Source organism: Anthonomus grandis, chromosome 17, assembly GCF_022605725.1.
Source record: "Anthonomus grandis grandis chromosome 17, icAntGran1.3, whole genome shotgun sequence".
Classification (NCBI taxonomy): domain Eukaryota; kingdom Metazoa; phylum Arthropoda; class Insecta; order Coleoptera; family Curculionidae; genus Anthonomus; species Anthonomus grandis.
In genome coordinates this window covers 8,464,698-8,481,161 of record NC_065562.1, presented here as the reverse complement: position 1 = coordinate 8,481,161, position 16,464 = coordinate 8,464,698, and the positions used below count along the sequence as shown (strand labels likewise).

At 36.8% G+C, this 16,464-nt stretch overlaps 1 protein-coding gene across 5 annotated transcripts in view; it reads right to left on the bottom strand.

Moving 5' to 3' along the window:
* The window catches only part of LOC126746123 (serine/threonine-protein kinase fused), a 41,604-nt gene that overhangs the window by 2,538 nt on the left and 22,602 nt on the right, over positions 1-16,464 (bottom strand). For 4 of the 5 annotated variants that reach the window (XM_050454231.1, XM_050454229.1, XM_050454232.1 and 1 more), the window contains exon 9: positions 9,357-9,658. In XM_050454231.1, the coding sequence (XP_050310188.1) occupies positions 9,357-9,658 (302 nt within the window). Of the gene's footprint in view, positions 1-9,079; positions 9,298-9,356; positions 9,659-16,464 lie in introns of those variants that run through there. The other variant, XM_050454230.1, reaches the window with a different exon arrangement.

The following is a 16,464-nucleotide window of genomic DNA, read 5'->3' as shown; positions in this document are numbered from 1 at the left end:
GCTTCAAATTTTTAGGTAATTTAGAGGTATAAATTTAGAGGTAAGGGCGCCCTCAATAAAATAGAGACCCACAACTCATGCCCATACGTTAACCTTTTGGGGAAATTGTGTGTGACTTTCCATACTCCAGTGTGGATTTTCTGGTGCCCAATAACGAAAATTTTGCCTATTTAGAGAACCATTTAAAAAAAAACTTGCCTCGTCGAAAAAAACAATCTTACTTAAAAATTATGGATTTCCATTACATTTATTCATCATTATTTCGCAAAACTCTATTCTGCGTACGTGATAATTTTCAATAAATTCCTGAATTAAATGAATTTTATATAGATGCCATTTATTCCTATGCAAATAATTTAGAACACATGATTTACTAACCGACTGATCTGCAGCAACATGTCGAGTTGATTTATGTGGATTGTCTTGTAATTCGAGCAAAATATCTAATTGTCTGTTTTCTGGAAGCGTAGGACAGTCCAGGCAATATTTGTCTCTAACATGGCCAAAATCTGTAAACTTTTTTTCAATTTCGCTTACTATTACGGCATGCAATCCCGCAATAAATTTTACATCCCGGAATTTGCGGGACTCAAAATAGAAATCCCGCGGGATCTCGGTATTAACGGGATCCCGCATAAATATATTGTAGTATATAAATTACAAGGTTTTTCTTTAATTTAATTAATAAAACACATATAAAGTTTATATTATTTATTTTACAGAAACAAAAAAAATTCCCTTTCTAGGAAAACAAACACAAATTTTGATAATTATGCACTAATTATAGCTTAAATTAAAAACTGATCTTAAACGTACAAAGATGCCCAACATAACATAAACAAATATTATAATATGTGTTATTATAACTTATAACAAAATTGGAATATCAATACTGTACTGGCTACAAGAAGTGCATACACACATTTATTTTTATTTGGTTTATTGATTCTGCTGAAAATAATTCCGCAAAAAACATAAAATATTTACACTTTTGTCAGACAAGGAACTTCGTATGCCATTGACAAGATAACCAGCAGCAGAAAAAGCTTTTTCAGCCTCAACACTTGTCGGGGTTACAGATTTAAGCCAAACATAAGCCAGTTCTAGATATTTACCCCTGCTGGATTCTCCTGATTCATACAATGCCATTTCTTTTTTAACAATAGCATCTAATGATTGAGTATGGGGTTGAACTGGTGGAGTGCATATTACGTTTTCGGAAGTCAGACTTAACTCCAATTCTTCTTGCAATGACAGCACTTTTTGCTGAATTGAATTTTGTGCTATAGAAGCAAGAGGCATATCATCTTTATCAGAAGAAACTATATCGATGCTACATTCATCATGGTTTTCATTTTCAGAAAATAATCTCTCAATTAGTTTCTTTAGTTCTTGGCGAATTTGAGATTCTGTTGGTAAATAAAATGTCATGACGAGTCAGTCGCTCATCTCTCGCCGCCGAGAACAGCTGTGAAAAGTATCGAAGAAATCCCGCGAATCCCGATCATATCATAACGGGATCCGCATAATAAGGATTTGATGCGGGATCCCGGTATTTCGGGATCCCGGTATACCTGGATTGCATGCCCTACTTACTATCGAACGTGTAATAGGCCTCTTCGGGTACTTATTGTTAAACAGATCGCAAACTGTGTTCGAGTCTTGTCGCCATATCCTACCATCATCAAAATTTCAATTCTTTGTTTTTCAATTAAAGGCGCCATACTTTTAAACTTTGCAACTGCACTTGACTGACACTTACGTACTAACATTTACGTAAAAGAAATACATACTGTTTCCATGCGATTAAATGGTGACAAGGTGTCAACAATCAAATATACCTGTTAAAAAACTATGAGAAAACATGTTTGAATATGCTGAAATGACCCAAACAGTTGCAAATTTATTAATGATGTTAGTATTAGGTATAAGACATGATATACAAAATATACTTAAAATTCTATGCAAAATTCAAAATAATGGAATAACTAATAGGTGTTTCCATTTAAAAAAATTAAAGTTGATGGTTGTTTCTTATTTTTGGTTCACCCCGTATACATGATTCATCATCAAAAAAATCGCGACAAAAAAAAATTCACGTGTCCGAGCATTTTTTTTCGAACACACCCCTGAATTTTAAATAAATTTGTTCCCACTTGCGGGTCCTTACTGATGTTATAAAACAGACTTTTTACAGTTTAACCCGAAATAAAACGCAACTTAAAGCGAGATGAAAGAAAACAACTTGTCTACGCTCATACGCAATATATTAATAGTACAGTTACAGAGTGACATTCGCATAGTGGACAAACACAGTAGTAACAACATATGACATTAGATGTCGTTACTTTGTTCAACTTTAAATACAAAACGGCCACAGTAAACTTTTGGTATACTTATTCACAACACTCCCACTTAACAAAAGTTTACTAATGGTCCTCTAAAACCTTTTAAAATAACTGTCATGCACAACTTAACTTAAACCTAAACCCTTTACAAACTTTGAATTCTTAACATTTTGTAATGGTTTCGTTAAGACATCTGCAACCATTTCGTTAGTAGGTGTATACATTAATTTCACTTTACCTTCTAACACAATATCTCGCAAGAAATGGTACCTTATATCTATGTGCTTTGACCTATCATGGAACATTGGATTGCTAGCAAGCTTCTGAGCACTTTGATTATCATTATGAATCTCAATACAATCCAATTTTCCAGTTAACTCGCTCAACAAATTCCTCAGATATATGGCCTCTTTTGCAGCCTCGCTTAGAGCCATATACTCTGCCTCAGTTGTCGACAAAGCAACAGTACGTTGTTTACAGCTTTTCCATGAAACTGAACCCCCAGAATATTTAAATACATAACCAGTAAATGACTTTCTGTCTTGCTTATTGGACCCCCAATCTGCATCTGCAAAACCTGTCAAACTTAAATTATCCTTAAAAAATTTCAGGAACAAGCTTTTTGTACCCTTTAAATAACGAAGTAAACGCTTTGCACATTGCCAATGAACTTTAGTGTATGAGTTATTATACTGACTTAATAGGCTCACAGCATGAGAAATATCAGGTCTGGTCATTACTGAAAGGTACATTAAACTTCCAATAAGCTCTTGATATGGAACTTTTGGATCACAAATTTCACCACTGATATTGCTCATGTTGATACTACTGTCAAGCGGAGTACTTACTACTTTGCTATCTGACATACCAAAACGACATAAAAGTTCATTAATATATAATTCTTGATCAATTGACAAACAATTTTTCGAATAATCCCTAGTAATTCTTATGCCTAAACATTGTTTTGCCTCTCCTAAATTCTTAATTTTATACTCTGAGTTTAAATGACCTTCAAGAAACTTCATTTCATTGTCATCAGACGAAAAACAAAAAAAATCGTCAACATAGAGAGCAACAATAGTTAACAAATTACTGTTATTCTTTTTAATGTACAAACAAGGCTCATATTTGGACTTAGAATAACCAATTTTTGACAAAACTTGGTCGACTTGCTCGACTTCCAAGCACGACTAGATTGTTTTAATCCATAAACTGCTTTCTTTAATCTATACACTTTATTTTCTTTATCTTTAATGACAAAACCTTCAGGTTGCTGCATAAATACATTTTCTTTCAGAATACCGTTCAAAAAAGCTGTTTTCACGTCCAAATGTAAAATTTTTAGATCTAACCTAACAGACAAAGCAAGCAATAAATGAAAAGTTGAGTGCCTTACCACTGGGGCGAAGGTTTCAACATAGTCCACACCCTCTCTCTGTGTGAAACCTTTAGCCGCAAGCCTAGCTCTATAGCGGTTATGGCTTTCACTATCACTCTTCACTTTATATACCCACTTGCACTGCACCACTGTACCAACTTCTGGCGGATCTACTAATTCCCAAGTGTCATTATCGATAAATGACTGTATTTCTTCTGACATAGCTGCTTTCCACTTCTGCCCATCTGGCCTTGAAAGAGCCTCAGTCACTGATGTAGGGATACTCGAGTCATAGACTTCACTCTTGGTGTTAACACCTCCAAAATATGTCACAAAATCTTGAAAATTCTTCTTCTTGATCTGTCTTTGGGATTTTCTTGGAGTTACTTGTTCACCATTATCAAACAAGTCATGGCACTGGCCTTCAGGCACATAGTCATCATCATCATCATCCAAGAAGCATACATCATCTTCAGGAAATTCATCATCTGAATACATGGGATTCTGCTCTCCCACTGAATCTGGAACATCCCTTTGTTTATCTGCAACACTATGCGGCAACACTGTACTTGGAATTTCCAAATTTGGTTTTTCTATGATTGTTACGTCACGGCTTACTATGACTTTCTTTGTTCTGGGATTAAAACACCTATATCCCTTGGTAGTTTCATCGTACCCAACAAGCACATGCTTCACTGACTTCTCGTCCCACTTGTTCCTACTGACCTTCGGAACATGAACCATGGCGGAACTCCCATATACCCTAAGATGACTAAGATTTGGTTTCTTATCTGTCCAAATCTCATATGGTGTCATTGAAAGCTTTGAACATGCTGATCGGTTTTTCAGGTAACAAGCAGTATTGCACGCTTCCGCCCATAATGCCTTAGTTAAGCTCTCATCAAATAAAAGACACTTAGCCTTCTCCACGATGGTCCGGTTGAACCTCTCAGCCATCCCATTTTGCTGCGGAGTGTGACTATTCGAAGTCTGGTGTATGATGCCTGAATTCTTTAAAAACCTATCCATTTCTCTATTACAGAATTCCCCACCATTATCGCTTCGCAAAATCCTAATCTTAGCATTCTGTTGATTCTCAACTAATGATTTAAATTGCTTAAACTTATCAAAAGTTTCATCTTTTGTCTTCAGGAAATATATAAAGCACATTCTGCTGTAATCGTCTATATATGTCAGGAAATATTTAGCTCCACCAATAGATGTTGTTTCCATAGGACCACAAATGTCGCTGTGAATGACCTCTAGCAGTTGCTGTGCTCGACTGCCTTCTTTGGGAAAAGGTAAACGGGCTTGCTTGCCCCTACAGCATACCTCACAACTCCCAATACTCGTACCATTACAGATAAGACCATCAACCAACTTGGCTGTCTTATTCAGGTAGCTGTCATTAATGTGACCTAAACGTTGATGCCATAAATTGCTACTTACAGCTTGAAAACACACTGGCTTTTCACAAACATTCAACTTGTAAACATTGTCATGTAGACTAGCAGTAGCTACTACTACACCAACTTTATTGTAAATATTGCATCCCTCTTCATGAAAACTTACTTTATTTCCATTATTGATTAACTGGCCGACTGATAATAAGTTAGTTGTTAAACCAGGAATATACTGTACACCTTCTAGTAAAATCTTGTGCTGTTCATTGGTCATTGTTTTGATCTCAACATCACCTGCACATTCCACAACAACTTTCGATTTATTAGCCACTACAATATCAGGTAAGTCAGGCTTTCTCCTGTTTTTTAACCACTGACTATTGGCAGTTAAATGCATGCTGGCACCACTATCAACATACCAATCTGTGACCTTAAAATCACCTGTTGTAAAAACCGCACTAAATCCTCCTTCAGATCTGTTATTGTTAGGGCATTTTGACATAAAAGGTCCTGTCTTTTTACACTTGTAACACACAATATTACTCAGATCCTTTTTATTATGGCTATTTCCAAAACCACTGTTTGAACTTGACCTCGATTGAACCCCGAAATCATCTGGGTTTGTTGACATTCCCACTTGTCTGCATATGCAATAGCTTGGTCTTTATTGAATCTGTGGTTATGCTGATTCCTGAATGCTCGACGGCCATGATCATTGGTGCGTACTTGTCTGGAAGACCGGCCAACAGCAATGATCCTACCCACTCCTCGTCTATTTTGAAACCTGTTCTGCGTAACTTTTGGGAAGTCTCAACAATCTGGTTTATGTACGACTCCATACTATCGTGATTCTCTAATCTTGCCGATATGAGTGTACGTAAAAGCCCAATCTTTCGCATGAAACCACTGTCGTCATATAAACGTTTGAGACTGGTCCATACTTCGCAGTCGTTAAATCTTTGACATGCGGGAACAAAGATGGATCGATGGTTAATACTAACTTGGCCTTTGCTTTTGCTAGGGTCGTTGTGTCTGTCTCGGTACCTTCGATGCATTTGCTTAAGCCCTCTAGCACAAACACATTCTCGACGGCAAACGCCCATTCATCAAAATTCTCACGGCCTAAAAGCCTTGGCACACTCGTCAGGTAGTTGACGGCCATATTGCTTCTGTACTACTGTGAAAAAACACTCGCGTCACGACAGTTTCTTTCAACGTCTCGATTAACTAAAGTTTCGCGGCTGGGTGTCCTACTGTGGGTCTGGGTCCATAACCTGATGTTATAAAACAGACTTTTTACAGTTTAACCCGAAATAAAACGCAACTTAAAGCGAGATGAAAGAAAACAACTTGTCTACGCTCATACGCAATATATTAATAATGCAACTTAACTCAGTTACAGAGTGACATTCGCATAGTGGACAAACACAGTAGTAACAACATATGACATTAGATGTCGCTACTTTGTTCAACTTTAAATACAAAACGGCCACAGTAAACTTTTGGTATACTTATTCACAACACTTACTGTATATTTGTTTAAATTTAAAAAATTGCTGAAATTGAAGAATTGCTGTTCTTGATAAAACATGCTAGATTTTTAACCACTTTTTTTCAAAATAAGGCACATGTTTAAATGTATAACTTGTAGAGGATGAAATTCGCAATAAATTTCATTCTAACACTAACTTGTTGTGTAACACATAAATTATGCCCTGTAGAATATGTTGAATACAGCGGCGTGAGGTGAATCAAAAGCTCATTAAAAAACTTGAAACAAAACGTATATGATCAGAATTCACTACTGCAGTTTGGTTCAACCTTTACTAACGATAACTATTTTTGGTTTTTGAACAAATTATCAATCTGCACGATGCGCCATCTTGATTTTTTTTAATCTCGTTTTTCCTCAATAGCTCGGTTTCTTTTAAGTGCAGACATAATGTATGTATCTTCAACAAGACCTCGTAAATCTGAAATATGTATAGGGAATAATAATATGCCTAGGATCAATCCTTGTGGGACAACAGAAATAATATTTTTCGAAGCAAAATATTCATTATTCACCCACTTTTTGGGTTCTACGCCACAAGTAAGTTTTAAAAAAAGATAAAACAACATCACTACAGCCATAATGCTTCAGTTTCGTTACAAGCGTAATGGCTGAAATCTTTTTGTCCAGAGCTCGCATGATATTATAGGTAACGTTTAGAAGTGAACTAGCTGTACTGTGATGTTAAAGCCAGACTGATGGGCAGGGAGGATAATATTTGACATTAAAAATTATGACAGCTGCATATAGACTATTCTTTCGAGAACATTGGAGATTACGGGAAGCAAACTTATCGGACGCAAATCTTGAACACTTTAAAAATATCCTAAAAGTAGTGAAAATAGCCTACCTCCAAACAACAATTTATAATATGAGTGACATGATCCACAATATCAGGGAGACATAAGTTTAACATACGTCGAGTTATGTTATCCACACCAGAGGCATTGGACCTAATATTTTTTATAGTTTTTTCAGTAGAGACAGTATTTTGGTCTACTTAAAGAAAAATTGAAATTATCTTTGGTAAATTTATTACTGAAGTAGAAGTTAATTTTGTTTAAACATTTATCAGATTTATTAAAGACGCTTACAAAAAAATCATTTATTTGATTTGGATCAGATATATTAGACAGCAGCTCGTTATTATTCTTGGTTGTTTTAATATATACGAGTTGGTTCATTTAAATAAAACTTTTCGTTTACTTGAAAGGGAATAAACGTTATATCTTGTATTAGTGTGCAGATAGTAGAGGCATCACTACTGCTAGGCCAGAATACTCGTTCGATTTCGTCGTGGTCGTTTATTTGAGACCAATTTCTCGTGGAGACAGAAATCTATTGGCGTCTTTACCACGGCAAAAACACGTAAGTAAACTTGATTTATTATTTTTGTTTTAAGCTTTTAAAGAGATTTTTTATTGTATGTTAGGCTTTCAAGGTCATGCAGGAATGTCTTTTTCGTGATTTCAAGGGTTTAAGGAGATTTTTTTTGTCTGCCAGGCATTTTACGTACTATTTGTAGAAATTATTTTTTTGTTCGAGGCTCATAAATACATGTTTTATTTTGTTCCAGGTATTTAATGCATTGGAAATATTTTTTAAGTTTCTTATTTTATTTCAGGGATTGGAATTATTTTTGTCATGTTAATCTTGTTCTAGGTAAGTAATAGAAGCCAATTTTTGTAGCAGACTCTTGACGACATTTAAAAATAATTTAATTTTAAGCCAGGCATGTGGAGATTTCTTAAAGAAGTCATTGTTTTATGCTTTTAAGAGTAAAATTCAGATTGAAATTTGAAGGGCCATGGCGTCATTAACGCTACTGCCCTTTTTTATTTTAAAGGGGAATCAAGTAATAGCTCATGAAAGGTCCATTTACCCCCCTTATTGTTCTTATATATGAATACACGAAAGAGTTACTTCAGGAATATAGAGGAATAAAGAACTTCAAAATGTTTTACTATTTTTCACAAACACTCAACCCCTTCTGATCTCAAGAAATTTAGAATCATATGGTTTAATGTAAACAAATAGTTGCAAGATAATTCGTTCTCTTTTCGCGTATAGGTCAAATTCTTAGTAAAAAATAAATTTCGTTACTCTGTTATGGTCTGTAATACTTCCTGATCGGTGGATATTGGACTGTATGTAATATAGAAATATACAATAACGTTTTTAATTTAATTTTTTTAAATAAAACGAGAAACGAAATGATTTTCTGAAAAAAACTACAAGTCAATGGTGTAATGGACTTTTTGACTAAACTGTGTCCCGAGTCGCCATGGACTCGATAATTTGTATCTAATTAAGACATTTCTCTCATACATCTCCCTCTGGTAATTGAAAATAACATTGCCAGATTAATTAACAATATTTCAAAAATTAAACGCTTAAATTTAATATTTATTTTTTATTTGTACTTAATTAATATTATATTATTTTTTATTAAGTTTACTTATAACTATTATATTAAAAAAATATTGGAATAAAAAAAGCATAAAATATCACATTGTTCTAAGTCATCTATAAAAATTTCTTCATAAATTATACAGACTTAGATGATTTGAGATAAAACTCTTTATGCTTAAGCTCCATTACAGCTATTTCAGCTGCCTGGAATAAAAAAGATACTTAATTTTTTTACCTTTAATAATACCTGACAATATACTTACATTTCTCACATGTTCAACGGAATCGAACATCAACGCTTCCAAAGTGTCCTGAATTTCCAAACTCCAAATTTTTTCCAAGGTATCGTGGGAAAAGTATTTTCCCATCAACAGAATGAAGTGACAAGTCCGCTCTTTTATGGAAGCATCGGAGTTTCGAAGGAACTCACCTAGGTGGAGTTCGCTGCCCGAATCGGTATGATGTAATGCTATTTTTTCGACTATTTCGACGTTTTCCGGAAGGTTCCTCAATATCTGCGTTAGGATTGAGATAATGTCCATTGGAATTCTAGGTTTTCGTTTTACTAAACATTAAAAAAATCAAGTTAATGATGTGGCATAACAATCGATTTTGTTGTACAAAATCGATTGTTAAGATTTTTGGCAGCGAAAATAAATATTAACATTTATGGAATATTTTTAGCAATATTAAAAAGTGATTTAATTTAGTTGCCAAACGTAAACTAATGAAATAAAATACGGAAGAATATCGAAAAATAATTTTTTTAAAATTTTAATCCAAATTATCTACAGGGTTTTTCAGAACTATGGGATCAAACTTCTAGTTGTTCAGTGCCACAGTAGAATCCATTTGAGTATAGGAACCCATTTCCGGAAATGTGTCACTACGGCCCTAAGACGCGTTTAAATTTAAAAAAAATATTAATTACCTAAATAGGATCTGATGCATTTATTTTTACCTTTTGTATATGATACCATCACAACAATTGTTCAAAATGTCTTCCTACACCGATTTAAATGCCGCACATGATTTCGGCGGACTACACTAAAAATTTGATCCTCGTTTTGAATGATTTCAAATGCTGCTGTTATTCGTCCAATTAAATCGAGCTCTGATTCTACTCGAGTTTCGTAGACTAAAAATCCAACGGTGCCCAAACCGCTAAGCCAAATACTCGCGTACTTGTACAGCAAAGTGAGCCGGCGCTCCATCATGCTAAAACCACATTTGCTGTCTAACGTTTAGTGGAACATTTTCAAGGAGTTCTGGGAGAACTTCCTCCAAGAAACGCAGCTAAATTGGTCCTGTTAACCGTTCCGGTAGTAGGTATGGCCCAATTAAATAATCATCAACAATGGAAAAATTTTCTTGGAAAAATTGCATAAGGATTTTCTTCGTCCCAAGGTAGGCTTCATCGGTCCACAAAACATATCGTAAAAAATTTGGTTGTGCAATGATGTGATCCAGAAGCCATCGACAAAATTGAACTCTAGGATGATAATCGGCTGCTCGTACTCGTTACTCGTATTCATATTCTTAGCGACGTCACGTGTGCTATTTGTTGGTTCATCGGCAACTCGCTGAAGCACCTCTTCTTTAAATTCGACCGTTCTTACGGTTCGAGCAACACCAGTATCATGCATCTTGGTCTTAAACATGCTTGTCTCAGCGAGCCGCCGATGAACCGCAATAAACTTTTTGTATCCAGGATGCTGTCGTTCGGGATAACGTTCATGATACAACCGCGATGCTGCTCGTGCATTGCAGTTTGTTGCTCCGAATGCCAAATGCATATCCGCCAATTCTTGATTGGTAAAATTTTCCATTAGCAATAAATATTTAAAAATTGTAAGCTATAAAATTTTTAAACATGACATTAAGAATTGACATTGATAAGCGTTGATTTTAAACAATTGTTGATATGGTATCATGTACAAAAGGTAAAAATAAATGCAGCAGATCCTATTTAGGTAATTAATGTTTTTTATAAATTTTAACGCGTCTTAGGGCCGTAGTGGCATAGTGACGCATTTCCGGACATGGGTTCCTATACTCAAATGGATTATTCTGTTGCACTGAACAACCCCCAGAAGTTTGATCCCATAGTTCTGAAACACCCTGTATTATGTCCCCACAAAGGATTGTTGGGTTTTTTTGACGTTAGTTAACAATAACATCATAACTTAACTTATTGTATTTCATAGCGAAACATAAAAGTCAAAGGATTACACGTGTTTCGCCCATACTAGGCATCATCAGATCCACTTGTGTATTCACTAATAAAAAGAACAAAAAAAGAAGCAGAGAACAACACTACATGATACAAGTCAAGGGTAGAAATTAAGTTAAAATTGGTAAAATCGGACGGAGACTAGTTACTACTCTACTATACTGTTCTCTAGTCACTACTAACTAGTCTCTCTCCGATTTTACCAATTTTAACTTAATTTCTACCATTGACTTGTATCATGTAGTGTTGTTCTCTGCTTCTTTTTTCGTTCTTTTTATTAGTGAATAGACTAGTGGATCTGATGATGTCTAGTATGGGCGAAACACGTGTAATCCATGACTTTAAGTTAATAAATTTTGGACCTGTGACTTAGAGTTAATTTCTCTTTCAGAAAAGATGGACCACTTCTTAGAATTTATAAAAGGTGAAAGATCTTGTCTTGTTGTTTTCTTTTGCAGTTGTGAGGTCTTGAATATTTGTTATGTTAAATTGTGAATCTCCTCTACATAACTGACTAGTAAGTATAGTTCGCTCAGGGAATAGACGTGGACGACGCATGAGACGCGAGAGGGGAAATTCGGTTGGAATTTTGCCGTGTCATTGGCGTGCATCCTCTTTTTATTAATCTGTTTAAATGCATTATAAAATATTAGTTAATTAAATATCTAGCAAAATATATATGTATGTATTACAAGAAAACTGTATAAAACCTTGAAAAAGAAGAAATTAAACAAATATTAAATATATTTTTTTAATAACTTATTTTTCTTCTTGAGAATAAATTAAGATTTTTACCAAATAAGTAAATACTTAAAACTTTTTTTGATGTAAAACGAATTTAATTATTTTATAGAATTAAAAAAAATACATCTTTTTGATTTAAAAAGCTTAATAGATTTTATTCTTATATCATTTTCTTGACCTCGTTTCAGCCCATTTTGCAATTTTAAAATTCAAATATTATTATAGCAGTCCATCATGACAATGTACAATAATATGATGTATTTATACATATGATGTAAATTGTCTTTGATGTAAAAGGCTCGGTTGCCCTTGTCGTTTGGGATGCTACTTTTTTATAATCCTAAGTACGCCGTCGTTAAAAATGTGAAAGCTGTCCTACAATGGTCCTAACCTAGTAACTACTGTGCTAGAAAAAATGGATAAAAGAAAATTTGTGCGAATACAAAATAACTCTATACAATTTGTTTCATAACTTAGAATGATTTAACTAGTTATGCTAAGATTATAAATGTATTAATTTACAATAAATTTTCAATATGATGCCATTGACTTCTAAGCACTTTAAAATCCTGCGTTGTACAGCATGAGTTGTCGCTGCTTGTATTTCAGAAGGATCTTGTTGACCAACGCAATTGATAAATCGTTAACGTAGTTCCTGTTTACTGTTTCCAGTGTCTTGTAATCACATTTGCTTCAAATTACCCCGAAAGTAAAAATCAAGTGGTGTAAGATCAAATGATCTCGCAGGCCAATCCCATGGTCCGAAACGCCTAAACCAGCGGTCATCGAATTTCTCAAATAACTCATGTGTCACCTTCTCAGTGCAATGAGCGGGTGCCCATCTAATTGGAACCAGCAAGCGCGATAATCTTCTAGCGTTAAATCTGAAGGTATTTATGGGAATTTAATGACCAGTCGTAAATGAAGAGCTATTTGATTGGCTTTTAGCAAACAGAAAACATTAAAACTAAATTTTTCTTGAAATCTCATTTCCTTAAATGTGAATTTTGATTAGCCCAAAAATGTTGATTTCTTGTATTAAAAATACATTCTCTAGAAAACTTTGCTTTATATGTCCATATTATTTTTTTTTTTAGAAAGTTTGGATCCTCTTAAGTGCGTATCAGAAGTGTCTCACAATATCGAACGCGACGTTGGTAATCATCCAGTTTCAGCTGATGCACTTTTGAAAATTTAAAGGGATACATATTATTGTCGTGCAGAATAATAAGTTAGGCCTAAATCATCTGCTGCACTCTGGATGAAAGCATGAAATGACTCATCTCGCGATCCTCCTAGCTGTTCTCGGGCTCCGATTCGCTTAGCGTTCGAGACTGCTAGAAGAATAATTACCTACGAGAGAGTGAAATGGGCAATCAAGACATTCCCCCCATTCAAATCTCCGGGCATGGATGGATTATATCCATGCCTTTTACAAAACGGGTTAGAAGTACTAACCCCACACATAGTCAGACTATTCAGGACGTCCCTTGCTCAGGGCTACGTCCCAATGTTATGGCGTCAAGTAAAAGTCGTCTTCATTCCGAAACCCGGAAAAAGCGATTTTACAGATCCCAAATTGTACCGACCTATCAGCCTTACCAGCTTTATGCTGAAGGCAATGGAGAGGCTGATTGATCGGTACCTTAAGGAAAGCATCCTGGTCAACAAACCACTGCATGTGCACCAATACGCCTATCAGGCGGGTAAATCCACGGACCTGACCCTACACCACCTCGTGAGGAAGGTGGAGAGTACTCTGGGTAGTGTCAAGGCCTCTCTGGGTGCGTTTCTAGACATTGAAAGGGCGTTCGACAACACCCCTTTCGCATTAATCTGCCAAGCACTCGAGAGCCGCGGCTCAGAACCCTGTTTTGTTAGCTGGATAGAGGCTATGCTCTCGAAACGTTGGCGGCTAGGGGCTGCCCGCAGGGAGGAGTATTGTCCCCTATCTTGTGGTCGACAGCCTGATAAATCTTTTAAACAATGCTGGCCTATACACACAGGCCTACGCTGATGATCTGGTAATCCTTTGCCCATGGAGAGATGCGGGACCCTATGATGAGAGCCCTGAGTATGGTGGACATATGGTGCCTCTCGGGGGGTCTCAGGATTAACCCCAAAAAAACAGAGCTCCTACTATTCACGAGGAGACGTAACTTTGACACGCCCCCTGTTATATCTCTAGGTGGCGTGCAGCTGATTACTCCAGGACAGTTCGATTTCTGGGAATCAAGATCCCAAAGTCTCCTGGCACGATCATGCAGACACCAGAATGAAGAAGGCCACCTGCGCGCTATGGGCCTGCAGGCGGGCTTTCGGCAATACCTGGGGTCTGTCTCCTAAGATCCTCCACTGGATCTACTCGCAAATTGTGAGACCTCTTCTCACATACGGGGCTATCGTTTGGTGGCCATGTACGGAGAAAGCGAAAATCCGTGCTCAACTGGACAGAGTCCAACGTCTTGCATGTCTCAGCATAACGGGTTCCATGCGGACGGCGTCAACTAGAGCGCTTGAGACTCTGCTGAGCCTTCCGCCTCTGTACCTCGTTGTGCAATTCGAGGCAATGAGAACTACGTGCTGGCGAGACCGGTCACGCAAAAATTTGGTCACGGGCTATACAGGAATGTCCTCTCCTTCTGATGGGCAGTGACTGCATGGCTCCAGTGACTGGGGACTGCGAGGGATTCGTGACGCCCATTGCAGACAGAGAGGAGTGGCAGCATTCCAACAGACCTGCATTGCTAAATAGGGGAACCATCTGGTACACAGATGGCTCCAGAATGAATAACAGAGGCTGGATCAGGGCTTTGTGGTGGGATCCCACATACCAGTAGGGCATACTCGCTGGGGGATCACGCCACTGTCTTCCAGGCCGAAGTATTCGCTGTATTAAAATGCGGACAGAAAATCCTAAGCTGCGGACACCGCAATACAGTCGTATCAATATGCTCGGACAGAAGAGCTGCCATTAAGGCTATCACGGCCGCAAAGGTAAGCTCCAAGCTTGTACTAGAGTGCATAAAAGTCCTGAAAAAACTGGTACAGGTTGGCTGCAGGGTCCAGCTCGTCTGGATACCTGGCCACGCAGGCCATGCAGGTAATGAGGAAGCGGACTCTCTTGCCAGACTGGGATCCGCGAATGTGCCGATGGGGCCGGAACCCATAGTTGGTATCGCCAAATGCGTTGCGGTCGCGTCAATGAAGGGTCTGCTGGACAAGTGGACCAACCGAAGATGGACTGAGTCCATTAGTATGAGACAGGCCAAAGCGGACATAGGTGGGCCCTCTGCCTGTCTCACTAAAAATCTACTACGCCTAAAAAGACGCGAAATTCGGCTAGTGACAGGTCTTTTAACCGGTCACTGGCACTTAAGAAGCCATCTCCATACTATCGGTATTGCGGACAACCCGGAATGCCGATGGTGCTGTGATGAGGATGAAATCGTTGACCATGTAGTCGGGGAGTGTCTAGCACTCACGCGCGCCAGGTTCAAATACTTGGGTAATACTTTCAGTGTACCGAGTGACTTTAAGTCCTTCAGACCAGAGAGCCTTATCGGTTTCTCTAAGGCCGTTGGGCTCTGGTAAACCCCGGTGGGGCATGACGCGTCCATCAGGAGACCTATATGCACAACTGCCTTGGCAGCCCACTGTTCGACAATTCAATTCAATTCAAGCATGAAATGAATGCATGGATATGCGCGAAAGTAGGTTAAAACATTTACGATGTTATCCTTATCAGACCTTACAGGCTTGGGTAAACTTTTTAAGTTGTGAACCAAATTGTATAGTTATTATGTATTTGCACAAATTTTCTTTTATCCGTTTTTTGTAAATTGGGGTACATTTCGTTGAACTTTCTGCATATTTTTGCTACAATTTTGACACATTGCCCATGAATAATAAATATGTAGATTCATCAAAACTTCATTTGAATAACTATTTCTTTCCATTTTAATGAATTTTTAGGTCACTATTTAAAAAAAAAAACACTTTTCATGACGATTCAAACGATTTTTACAGAAAATTGCTTTTATTTCAGAAGCCGAACTGCTTAGATATAGGAACATGATACCTCGTTAGAAAGGGATTTTAATTTCCTTTTAGAATATGTTATAATATACAGTGTGTTCCATTTAAAAAAAATGCACATATCACAACTTTTGTATCTAGCGGTAAAATCACAATTTCAATTTTCTGCGCGTTCCAGTGCCGTAGTAATAAAAATTTATTTGGAGCTTTTTTTTGGTCAAAAAATAAAGAAAATTATTAATTTCTCGAAAACCACTAAAGATAGGTATAGGAACAACCCTCTACAAAAACAATCATAAAGTCATAGCGGATCGGAAAATAAAATAATATACGGAGTATTCTATTTAAAATAACAA